Consider the following 12,723-nt stretch of genomic DNA (forward strand, 5'->3'; position numbering starts at 1 on the left):
GCAAATATTCTTGTTAGTCCCATGTAGTTGTAGTTTCGAAAAAAGAAGAAAAAAGGTCTTAACTAAAATGTTTGATAGTATGGTTCTTTGAAGACATAGTCTTAACTTGTTATTCTGTCATAATTAGAGTGGAAGTAAGTCACTGTGAAAAAGAATGAAGGGAAGCAGTGGGTATTAATTTTCTTCCTATTCTTATTGGTCCACTGAAATATTTCAATGAAACCTTTACTCAAGACATCTCCTTTCATGATATCGTGTAAGAAAATAAATGAGTAAGGGACATAAAGGAACCCGCCAATGATTGGAGACAGGATTTTCTTTACATTGTCTAATAGACTCGTTTATTATTTTAAGCTGGTAAAAAGAGACTTATGATTCGTGTTGAAGAAAGAGTTATTTGTGCTTGATACATTAAAGACACTGTTCAAAAGCAGTTTGTCCTTATAAAAGGATGACCCCTGTAGTAATTCTTAGGCAAGGAGGGACAAATTCAACCAACAAAAAGCACATCTCGCCCCAAGTTCCCCATGATTTCTCCACATAGAGCAAAAAAATACACATCAGTAATTTATTTGAACATGCACATCAGTGAGCAGCACCGTTGTGGCTACTCAGGAAACAAAAGGGAGAATATCAGCATTACCTAAATTAAAAAAAAAAAAAAGAGGTGAAATACACCATTTTAATTGTCTTAAAAACACGGATAAGAGGAGCAATTAAAATATAGTCCTAAATAGTACTAGCTAATGTAGATTACATAAGTATACAATGTGATTCAACTAATAGTGCTCTGACAAGCATAAACCACCAGTCCCAGTAAACAAGGCCGATCAATTGCTGAGAAAATGTTAGATTCGGATGTAATAAAAGTTACTTTTATTTCAGTACTGAATGCAAAACACAAGTCGAGTGTGAAGACAGCGTTCTAAAAAAGGTGGCTCTATTAAAGCAAGGAGGCCATTTCCTTTTGCATTTTTATAAGTTTTGAATTCAATTTTTGACGTTTGCTTTCTCTACCTTTCCTCCCCTGAGCACTAATTTATCAAAAAAAAAAAAAAAAAAGATTTCAAGGTGCAAGTTGTACATTCTTATCGTTATACCATTTCATCTCTTTCTGGAAGAGAGTATTACAATCAGCATTACAATGTTAATTCTTTTTCTCTGAATATTCGTTTCACATACATGTATTTCTAAATCATAATGTTGGTCCGGAAAAGAAACCTACGAACGAGAGAGTGATGTATTCATACACTTCCTATTGTGCTGTGTGTCTTTCCCATCCCTTCTCCCCTTTCCCTGTAAAGAGCTGTAAAAAATTTAAGGCAGATGAGGTATATTGCTGAAGAAAAAAGTTATTTTTGAAAAAAAACTCAAAAAAACTTTTATTCTGCCCTTCTACGCAAGAAAGACTACTCAACTATAAATCTAGTGCTAGAAAAAAGCAGGAAAGACACCATTTGCATGTACCATACTATGTCTTCTATTTCTAGAATGGCTTTTTGTTAATTTAATTTTAATAGAAAAAATAAGCACCTTAAGCTATGAACAGGAAAAGAACTTCATTATTAGTGAGTTTAGAATCCAAACGGAATTAGGAACACTCACTCAACCTCTTTCACTCATTCTCTCAAAGGCCAATGCTACTGATTAGAATTGTAAAGTGCTGTACTCAGTATAAACACTTGTATACACTGCAGACACTGAAAAATAACCCTCAAGCACATTGTGTTATAGTTCCAAAAATATATTTACAGTCTATTACAAAGATTACAAATGGAAGTGTCTAGGTGACTGTATTATGCTAATTAAAATTATTTTACAGATTATTTTGTTCCTTAGGGACAAAAAACATTTTAGTGAAATTAAAATGATTTTTCTCGTCAATTGAAAAATAAATTAAAATATCAAATAACACTGTACAGTGATTTAAAAGAAAAAAAAAGGGTGGGGAGGGGTTTGGGAAGCAATCCATTTGAGTTTTTCTATAGCCATCTTTGGTCCTAAATGTGGGAAAACACATTATGTAGCACTGAAAATACCTGTTCTTTTGTGATGCTCTGCAAGTAAAATAGAAAAATATAGTGCATTTTCAATGTATTCAGAGCCCACTACAGAGAAATGTGTGTACAAAACAAGACAGTATAAATAAAATTTACAAGTTTTACAAAGGAACATTTACAGGTTTTTGTTTCTGTTATTTGTTTGTTTGTGGATGCCCACATTATCAAACAAGACCAATTATGACCGATCCCTGGGATCTTTCTCTATTAAAATCATTATAAACAGCCCAATTCTCTTTGGAAGTACAACAGTTCAATTCTGGGGTAGTTCATGATTTTCATAACTTTGAAAGCATTACTCACAATATGTATACATTCCTGAAATATCTATAAAGACACATTTAATTATTGCTTATGAAATTCTAACACAGTAATCAAATAATATGGTTTAATAAATAAAGCTTAAAAAAAAAAGCCAGATCCTTCACCTCTTCCTTACACGGTAAAAAGAGTTCTTTCATTTAATAAGTTTCTTACATCAGCGTTCACAAATAAAAGACTTTTTTAAAAACTGCAGTGATGATATTCTGTGCAGCAAATCTGTTTTTAAAAGGTGAAAATGTGAACTGCCCCTTTTCTCATGCTTCCGAGTTCTAATATAAAACTTACTCCTTTCTTTTTGTGTTTGGACTGCATTAAACAGAATAGGATATAAAATATATGTCAACTATTTCTCCTAAATTTCCTAATGTCTCAACATTGAAAAAAATCTCGATGTGCTCAGATTAAATTTTAGATAACACTGGATAGTTCTTGCTCTCAGAGACTTGCCTTCACCCACACTCTTTAGATGAAGCGCCTCGTTTTTTTTTATAGTCATAAACCTACAATTTGAATGTTTTCATTAAATTCTGTCTAGTAAAATCACTCTATAAACAATCTGTTAAAAGTGCCTTATAGTATTTATGGATCATTATTGCTTTTTTCATTGAAAAGATAGTGTGTTGTCTGATCTTTACAAAAAAATTTCTTTTTAAAAAATACCAGAGCTCTTGGCAACTTGCGTTTTCTTGACTACCTGCCAATTAGCAAACGATATCAAAACAGCACTAATTAAACAAAATAAAATGGCACAAAAAAGGATACCAATGTTCTGACGGAGATAGATCTTCAATCATGCTATGGTTTTGTTTTGTTTTTGTTTTTGTTTTTAATTTTGGATTCTTTCAAAGGTACCCAGTGTAGCAATGTGTCATAGATTAACACTAAAAAGGTCCAAAGCTATAAACAACTTTCTAAAACAAAGTCCTTATGAAGAAAAAACACAAATGATTTTAAAAAGGAATCGTCTGAAATCACATATTTAAGGAAAATATTTCATTGATTTTAACAATAAGATCATGAATTTATTTGACAAATATATTCTTTCTTAAATTCTTTATGTACATTTTAAAAAGTCTATAAGATAAAAAGGAGGTTAGAGAGCTCAAGGTGTTTGGATGTTTTCAGGTAGTACTTTGTTTATTGTCACTGCTGTTTTCCTGGCCACCAGGGGTGGATCCTAAATTCCCTTTTTATGTGTTCTGGTGGCACTTAGGAGTTCAAGTCTGTAGGTGCTTCTTAAATCTTCTCTTCACTGTAGGAAGGACCCAGGACATCAACTGTCTTCTAGCAGCATTTCTTATGCATATCCCGAAGGCCAGTACTGTTCTCTCGCAGTCCGTGATCTCCCTCGTAAGGGAGAAACGCTAATCACACTTGGATGCCAGTTCCATGTAAATGGAGCATTTGTGCTCTCATAGTCTGAATGCTGCTCATGATTTTCTTTTGATGGCCAACCAGTGTGATCCCTAAACTCATCACATCCCTGAAAAAGACAAATGCATTTTTTTATTAGGTACCTTTCACAGAGTGGATTTGGTACTAAACTGTCATCAGCTCTTTAATTAAAACATCTGTTTATCGTAGGCAAACAGATCTTATCTTAGTGGTCTTGGGTATTATGATCATATCCCCGCAGCGGGTCTGACTGGCAAACTTCATCGGCATGGTCCTTCCTAAGAACTTAACTTCTCCGGCTCTTGATTTGCCACAGGTTGTCTTTAAACTGATTTGAAACTTTGTACCAGAAATTATCACAGTCTTAAAATTATTATTAACTTAAGATTAGGTAATGTTATTTGAAATGTTGTATTCTTGAACCTGAGCGAAGTTCAAAATTTTTAATTGTTACAGTAGGATGGAGGATGAATGTAAACATTTTGGGGTCTAGTAAATCAAGAATCGTCAATGATCACAAAAGATTTATCTTGAGTTTAATTATCACGTGGCGATTCTGTGCATATTATTGATTGTATACTCAACTCCATTTCAGTTTAATCATTTGCCTACATTTTAGAAAAAAAATTATTTTCTAAAATGTGCAATATCTATGTTAAATAGTTTAAATTTGACATATACTGTGTCTGTGTATGTACTTTTACCTTTCCTAATAGCCAGAAGGACTGAGCTTAGTTAGGTATTTGCAAGCAGCTAAAATATAGCAACAGTACAATACTCCAGTATTTCATAGTAGGGGTCCAAGAAAACTTGGAGAAACATCATTTTTCAGGGAAGTAGATTTCTTTGGAGAGAGAAGGTGCAATTATGCCAGCTCTACCCACATGGTGACTAGGAGTAAACCCAACAAGACAGCACGCGCATGCTTAAATTCACGTGGGTGCCACCTCCCGGCACGCCAGAAAAGAGTAGCTGATTGCTGGCCTTCTCATCTGAAAAACGTGAAACCCTTTGCACAGCAGTTCACAAACTGGATCCACTAACAGATCCTTGATAATTGCTTCCCATTTTCAAACACGTTGGCCGAGAGGAACCTCATTGCCCATAAGACTTACGCTGCAGCACATGAAGCTGAAGTTCAGAGACAGTAAGTGGATTTCCTAAGACCACATAATCAGTGTGGGAGCCAGAAAGGAAAATTTGTTCTTTTTACTTTCAGTTCATAGCAATTTTAAAAATTGCTTTATTGTCATTCTTTGGGTTAAAAAAATGGGGGCACCTGGGTGGCTCAGTTGGTTAAGCATCCAACTCTTGGTTTCAGCTCAGGTCATGATCTTATGGTTTCATGAGTTTGAGCTCCATGTTGGGCTCGGCGCTGGCAGTGTGGAGCCTGCTTGGAATTCTCTCTCTCTCCCTCTGCCCCTCTCCCACTCGTGCTCTCTGTCTCTTTCAAAATAAATAAATGAACTTAAAAAAATGAATCAATCACACACCTTCCAAAACATAGGTTAAATTCTTAGTTACAGTTAACTGAATTAAGCCTCCTTTGACCTCTTCAGAAAGTGATCATATTGGATGTCAAAGTGGATGCGGTATTGGGTATGAAGCTTTGAGTTTTTCATGTCATGCAAACATGGTGAAAGAAATCTTTTTTTGCAATGGAGGAAGTTTCCTCAGTGAACAGGCACCTAAATGATACATGGTTAAGGAAAGAGGCTCACTCTGTGGGGCTTAGAATACTGGCTATGGAGACAAATTAGCTACCACTTACTACTTGAGTCAGTTTAGGGACAATATTTAAATTCTCTGAGCCTGCACCTTGCTGTGTATAAAGCTATTGACATAATAAAATTATTGCTGTGAGAGTTTAAGAATACACTGTAAGTTCAAAGGTCTATTTAGCATAATACCTGGCACATAGTGGACACTTATTAAAGAGATGATTTTCTCTCTGATTTTGGGGTTTACAACCTCTGTACTTTATGGACAATGACCTGATGTATAAAGCTTGGAATGTACTTAATAAATGATTAAATAGAATTTTGAGAGTTTCAACTTACTCAATAGTCATCCTGGCCACAGATTCAAGGGAGTTGTAGCCAGCTGCCGTGAAGTTATCTTTATATCTTTCCATCTTAATAGCCTGTAGCCATTCTCCAACTGAACAAAAGGTAGTAAAGTCAGGAGTGTTTTGATCCAAAAGAGGGCTTATTGGCCTAGATAAGAATGAAACAGAAAAGCAAATTTTTTTCATGAACTACTAAAGGAAGAATGTCTTGGCTCATAAAAAAATAAGGGTAAAAGAATAAAATTACATATTCTAATTGATGTTGTAGTAAAAAATAAACAGATATGCTGACGAAAATCTAATGTGTAGGGGCATGTGGGTGGCTCAGTCAGTCGAGTGTGTGACTCCTGGTTTCGGCTTAGGCCACGATCTCATGGCTTGTGGGATCGAGCCCCATCTCAGGTTCTGCACTGACAGCGTGATGCCTGCTTGGGATTCTCTCTCTCTGCCCCTCCCCAGTTCGTTCCCTATCCCTCTCTTTCTCAAAATAAATAAATCAACATTAAAAAAAATAAAAAAAATCTAATGTGTAAAGGTTGCCCAATAACTACAAAATCCACAATTTACATTTTGGTTGGATTTGACGACCACCATTGCATCTTCCATGTACTTCTAAAAGTACAGCTAACAGTATTTGTAATCAGTACACATTTCTTTATTCATTTGTTTCTCCAAAAGTAACTGGAAGTAAAGGAAGCACATTTGGTTGTGGACTAACTTGTTCAGACCACGTGGTGTTATTGAGAACATTACGTGTTCTCCGTACTAATGGCACCCTTGTAGTGCCTAGTGAGCTCATATACCTCCACAAGGGCTTAATGACCAGTACAGACAAGAGCATCAGCATGACTCAGAAGCTAAAGCTTATTAATTTCTAATACACCTTCAATGGAGTAAGCCAAGCACAAAGAATGCATGGAGTGCTGCAGACTCTTTTTAATGAGTACACCTCTTTAATCATGTATTGAATTACTTTCATAAACCTTAACTTCATAGAATCATTTTACTAAATAGCTTAAAGCAAAACAAGAAAATATATTATGCAAAAAAGTAAAGCACTAGTAATAAAATCCCACATAATACTAACGATGATTTGAAAATGTGGAACACCACCTGATCATAAAATTCCAGTTTAGAAAGTCTTCTAAAATGATGGCCAACGATATCTACCATAACTTTTAAGAAAAACAAAAGGCAATAACAATAGGTCCCTTTAAACACTAGTTAATTAAGGTAAGCCAGATATCTGAAAAGAAAAAATAAAGACTTTGGTAAACACAATAAATTTAACATGGATATATAGTTTAACACAAGTGTCAATTTGCCATGGGGTTAGGACTGAGGAGACAGAAGGTTTAAGTGAGTATTTGAATGTCTCCCAGAGTCCATTCCCTTAGGTATTTCTTACCTACTACAAGTTCCCAGGGGTGTTTTCAGACTATTTGGGTTTCGAATCATTTTATCTAGAATTCCAACTATCTGTTCAAATTTTGGCCTTTCAGCACGTTCCTTTTGCCAACAATCCAGCATCAACTGGTGAAGGCCAGCTGGGCAGTCCATGGGTGCTGGTAAACGATAACCTTCTTCTATTGCTTTTATAACCTAATAGCCAAAGGAACATTAAAAATATTACTAATTGAGGCTCAATGATAATAAAATGAATTGTTCAGTAGGCAAAGCGATTTATCCAGATAAGATTGAAGCACATCTTGAAGCATTGCAAAAGACATATTTTTCCCCAAACATCTATGAACCTTAAATATGTTATCAAGGGGTGCATGAAGAGCACGATATCATGACACTACCTAGTTAATTCTGCAATAGGGAGCAATAATTAAAGTCACTCAGGGTGCAATAGATGGAAAACTACTAATGTCATCCCAGAGGTTTTGAAAGCGGAATATGTTATGAAACCATTTTACTTGTATATAGCTGTACATGTACATATTTGTCTATTAATCTATGAATTCTTCAAGTTGTAAGAGGAAGGTCTCAGTTACCCCGAATTTAACCCCCAAAAGTGTCACTTTTTGCAGAGTTCAAATGACACTTTCAAACAAGATATCAAAATGCAGAATGTACTATGATAGAAAATATTACCAAGCACACTATCACTTTAAATATCATGGAGCCTATATACTTATGAAATATATAGTGTTATATAGTGGTGTGCTGGAGCGAATAGCATACAGTGGTTCATAAAGGTGACTGCATCACTTTCAAACTCCAAGTTTAGTGACCTCACACTGGAAGACTGAAATCAGCTTTGGGGAAGAGGATGGGAGAAGGGTTACACCAGGAAATCGGGGAAGGCTACAAGTTAGTGCTTTCCCAGAGTGCTGGTTGTTAAACTTTTACTAGCACATCACTGTATGTGATAGTGCTAATACACTAATAACAGCCTAAACACTATAACAAGCTTTGAATGTTCATGAAAAATAAGTCTCCATAAACATTGGTACATGGCAATCAAAAAGTCTAAAAGTTTATTATTCAGACTTATTGTTTGTTTATATGGAAAGCAAGATTTGACGCTAAAAGCCAGAAACTGTTACAAATCTCAGTAGCACAGGAAAATAATTACCAAGGTAAACAACACAAGTAAGAGGGCCTTGTAAAACATTAGAATAATATCAAGGGGAATTAACAAATCATTTTTCATACTGACTGATATAATAGCAGTAGAAATGTAAGAAAAAAGTGACTCTGGAAAAAACAAAGAGGAAACCTTGGGTTTCTGAAGAAACTAAAGGCAAAAGTAGGCAGACAAAAGCTGGCTTTAAGAAATGTTGATTAACATGGGTGCCTGAGGGGCTCAGTCGGTTAGGCTTCCGACTCTTGGTTTCAGCTCAGGTCATGATCCAGCGGTTGGTGGGTTCGAGCCCTGCATAGGGCTCCGCGATGACACTGTAGAGCCTGCTTGAGATTCTCTGTCTACCTCTCTCTGCCCCTCCCATGCTCGCACTCTCTCTCTCTCTCTCTCTCAAAATAAGTAAATAAACTTAAAAAAAAAAAAGAAATATTGATTAACAATATTTGTAGGGAAACATATCCCTAAGATGCTTGTTGACATTCCAGAATAACACATTAAAATGTAAAAGGTTGCAGATGGAATGAATAAAGTAGCTGGCATCAACAAGTTCTACAGAAAATCCTTTGTATAGGAAAAAAAAAGTACACTTTAAGAAAAATCTCTATGTGCAAATTGATCAAATTTAAAAGGTAAATAGATTAACCTAATAATAGCAATTTTTGAAAAATATCATAAGGTACAATTCTTAGTTGAAATTCTCCCCTGAATACTATGTTATATATCCTATACATCAGTTTACTAGATGTCTTCAACTGAATTTTCTATAAGCATCTCATACTCTATTTATAATTGAATTTCTCGCCTTCCCTAAAACCTTTTACTAATCAATTAATGGCCTTTCCAGTCATCACACCCAGAAAGCTGACATGAGAACAGTTGTAGATTCCTTCTATGTACAGCAAATTAGTCACCACTTTCTGATGATGCTCCTTCTTAAATGCATACATGTTCAAATAAGAGAAGTACTTTAGTTTGAATAACAATGATGGAGAAAAAATCCTTATACTTAAATGACCTTAATCAGTGTTGGTATTGAATGCCAATGAAGGACAAAGGACAGAATTTTAAGTGTCCTTGTTTATGATCCCATTGCTACAAAGATTGTGTATCTTGTAAGCAGTCCTCTAAAATACCCCAAACTTCAGAAAGCTTTACATCACACAAACAAACACAATCGTAACTCTGTAAAGATCACAAATATATAATTATAGGAGAAATTAAATTAAAAAAAAACTGTATTAAATGCAAAGAATTTTCCATGGCTTTGTATAACATTCCAGCGACAGCCCTATACTTGGATTCAATGGGGCTCTATGTTACAAAACTTAAATGCAAGTAAAAATAATGTACTTTGGAAAGCTCCGTTAAGTTATTTAAATAGTGACTTAAATTGTGAATAAGTAAATAAACAACTTCTAATATTTAATGTATTCAAAATGACTAAATAATACAATTGAGAGGCATTTTTTAATTGGGAAAAGAGTGGCTTTACTTATATTTGAGGTTGCTTATATTTGAACAGAAGCAGTATCTTTCTGATTTGGCAGGACAAGTTCCCATGCTCATAACATTAGTGCAATCCTTATTATTTTCCATCACCTTCTAACAATATCCCTGCTTGTAATTTGTCTTCAGATGTCTAGAAAGTAACAATGCACATAGAGTGATCTTTCCTTTGTTCTTTCCCTCTAGATTGCATTTAAGATGCAAATCTAGGGGCACCTGGCTGGCTCAGCCATGGAGCATGCAACTCTTGATCTTGGGGTTGTAAGTTCGAGCCCCAGATTGGATGTAGAGGTTACTTAAAAATAAAATTAAAACATAAAATAAAGTATAAATCTAAATCTGGTCACAATCCTCCTGATGTTAATATTCCTCAGCAGCTCTCCAAGCCTTCATAAAAACATTTAGAATTCTTCATCTCTGAGCACAATATGTATTTAAGTCTTTGTGCCAATGAACATAATACCATTAAATGACTCTTACAGGAATGAGTTAATGAACCTCTACAGTTGTCCTTTTGCATTATACTCTATTATTATGGCAGGAAAACATTTATTTCAGCATAAAATGAAACATCTGGCTTTCAAAGATAGATACAGTGGTGGATACATTTTTAAAGGAATAGCAGCTAAGGATAGAATTTAAAATAAGAGATGTTCTCGATTGGGAATGGACTTTGGGAACCTAATGTTCCCATTAACAATCATGCACCTACCTATGGGAGCACTAATGATAATTGCTGGGAACCTTCTACAGAGCATAGGCTGGCATAATCCAAGCATACATACCCTTTGAGGGTAAACCTGCTGATGAGGGGTGATTCAGGCACACACTGAATCTAGAAATTCTGCAGTTTGTATTTGGTTAGCTGCATTTTACTTCCAATTGGGAAAGCAAGAAGTACTTTCTGCAAATAGTTATTCATTTTTGGAAACAACAAGGCACATGGGTAAAATGGTTAAACTTACACTTCTTAGAGCATTATGTTATTATTCACGGAATTCATTTAGAAGATCTTTTTGTGAAATTTCTAGAAACCCGTTGGACAGGGATTTACCTGTCCAGATCTAGCCTTAATATTCTAATAAAAGAAAAAAGAAAAACATTAAGCAATTTCTAATTCTAGATAGGCCCTGGATTCATAGGAAGTGATGGGTATAAAAGACCACTGGGATATAATAGGAAGCATGGCTTTAGTATATACTGTAAAGAAATACTTGGAAATAAAAACAAAAGTTGCTTGCTGCGAAGTGTTTCAGTATTATTAGGGTATGACCATTGTAATTAGAGGAAAAAGAACACAGAATGACCCCATGATAATGGGCTGGTAATAACTCAAAATGGGATCTAACATGAAGGACTTCTGCTCTTTGCTCATGCTCATCTCCATTCCATTAACCTCACAATAATGTATGACCCACAGTTCATGCAATTAAATATTTTGGACCCCAAGTATGGGATTATGGCAAAGTTTTACCAAAACAATCACAATTTTGTTTCTATTGTAACATAAAAAATACAAAGTCATAAATTAGTGTTGACTTTCAAAAGGGAAAGTTGAAGGCTCACAATTTAACTGAGAGCAAATTTAGTTAAAGTGTATTATTATATTTTTGAAGCTCTTAAATGTCTTTCAATGACCCACTTTAAGAATTTATCTTTATGTCCAATATCTTTATGGAAACTTAATTTTTCTTTACCATCTTTATGAATACCTACTAGTTAAACTAACAATGCATTAGCTTAGCTTAAAGTGAAAAGAAATGACTTTGTTTAGTACTATAAACAGAAAAAATGTAATCTACCTAAAGAACGTCAAAATATGAGGGTAACTATTTGAACTAATTAAGACATACATTTAATTAAAACACAGCTGTTGTGAATGCCAAAGAAGAATATTTTCAATTTCTGTAATATTTATTATGTTTGACTGAATGTATATATATAAAGAACTTTCTTTGAAAAGCCATTATGGAAAGGGCTAAACATCTGCAGATTTTTAAGAGTGAAAATTAGAAATTTCTTTGGGACATTCACTCTCAATTGTAATAGCAAATAACTAAATTCTAACTGCTTCCATTGCAGTGAAAATTCAAGAAAGCTGTAAGTATGTCAAAATACAGTAAGAATCCATTCAAGTGTTAATCAAGTGATACCCTGTTTGGATATGGGTATCATCATACACATACATACTATCTTTTCCCAAGTTTTTCTTGCTCATTGCCCTGTCTAGGATGCAGATAAAGCCTTCTGGAAACTATCTACCTCACTGACTTCTATAATACCCTTGTCTGTTCAGAGTGATCATAGACACTTCCCTTTATTCAGCATTCAGCCTGGAATTTGGGGGATTTGTTTATAAATGTAACCATCAATTTACATTTTGTTCTTGCGATGTCTTATGAAAAGTCTTCTAAAATCCAAGGCATTTGAAATTCGAAGGTTTTCTAAAATCCCTGACAAATTACTAGGAACTAAGTTTGAACAATGTAAAGTTAATTAATTCACTTAATACATGAATCTAAACTAATTAAAAAATTAATATCTAGGAAGATCTGTTGAAAGCAAACTTCCCACTATCTATTCACACATTTACAGGATTTTCATATGTGTCAGGGGATTGTCAGAACTCCTCAGTCTTTCCATGAACTCCTACCAGAGATTTCAAGTAAAAAAGCTTTTATCTAGGGAATTTTTTGCTAGAATGAAATTCATTATTTTGAATTATTCATTTTTTTCAACATTTGCATTTTGAAATGTATACATATAATTGCTCAAAT

The 12,723-nt window shown here is 34.5% G+C and overlaps 1 protein-coding gene across 4 annotated transcripts in view; it reads right to left on the reverse strand.

Annotated features, from left to right (window-relative positions):
- Positions 1 to 318: 318 nt before the first annotated feature.
- The window catches only part of EPHA7 (EPH receptor A7), a 171,837-nt gene continuing 159,432 nt past the window's right edge, over positions 319 to 12,723 (reverse strand). For all 4 annotated transcript variants that reach the window (XM_043591954.1, XM_043591953.1, XM_043591952.1 and 1 more), the window contains exons 15-17: positions 7,256 to 7,449; positions 5,840 to 5,995; positions 319 to 3,867 (exon numbers count right to left, since the gene is read on the reverse strand). In XM_043591954.1, the coding sequence (XP_043447889.1) occupies positions 3,753 to 3,867; positions 5,840 to 5,995; positions 7,256 to 7,449 (465 nt within the window). In that variant the 3' untranslated portion in view covers positions 319 to 3,752. The remainder of the gene's footprint in view (positions 3,868 to 5,839; positions 5,996 to 7,255; positions 7,450 to 12,723) is intronic.

Source organism: Prionailurus bengalensis, chromosome B2, assembly GCF_016509475.1.
Source record: "Prionailurus bengalensis isolate Pbe53 chromosome B2, Fcat_Pben_1.1_paternal_pri, whole genome shotgun sequence".
NCBI classification, from domain to species: domain Eukaryota; kingdom Metazoa; phylum Chordata; class Mammalia; order Carnivora; family Felidae; genus Prionailurus; species Prionailurus bengalensis.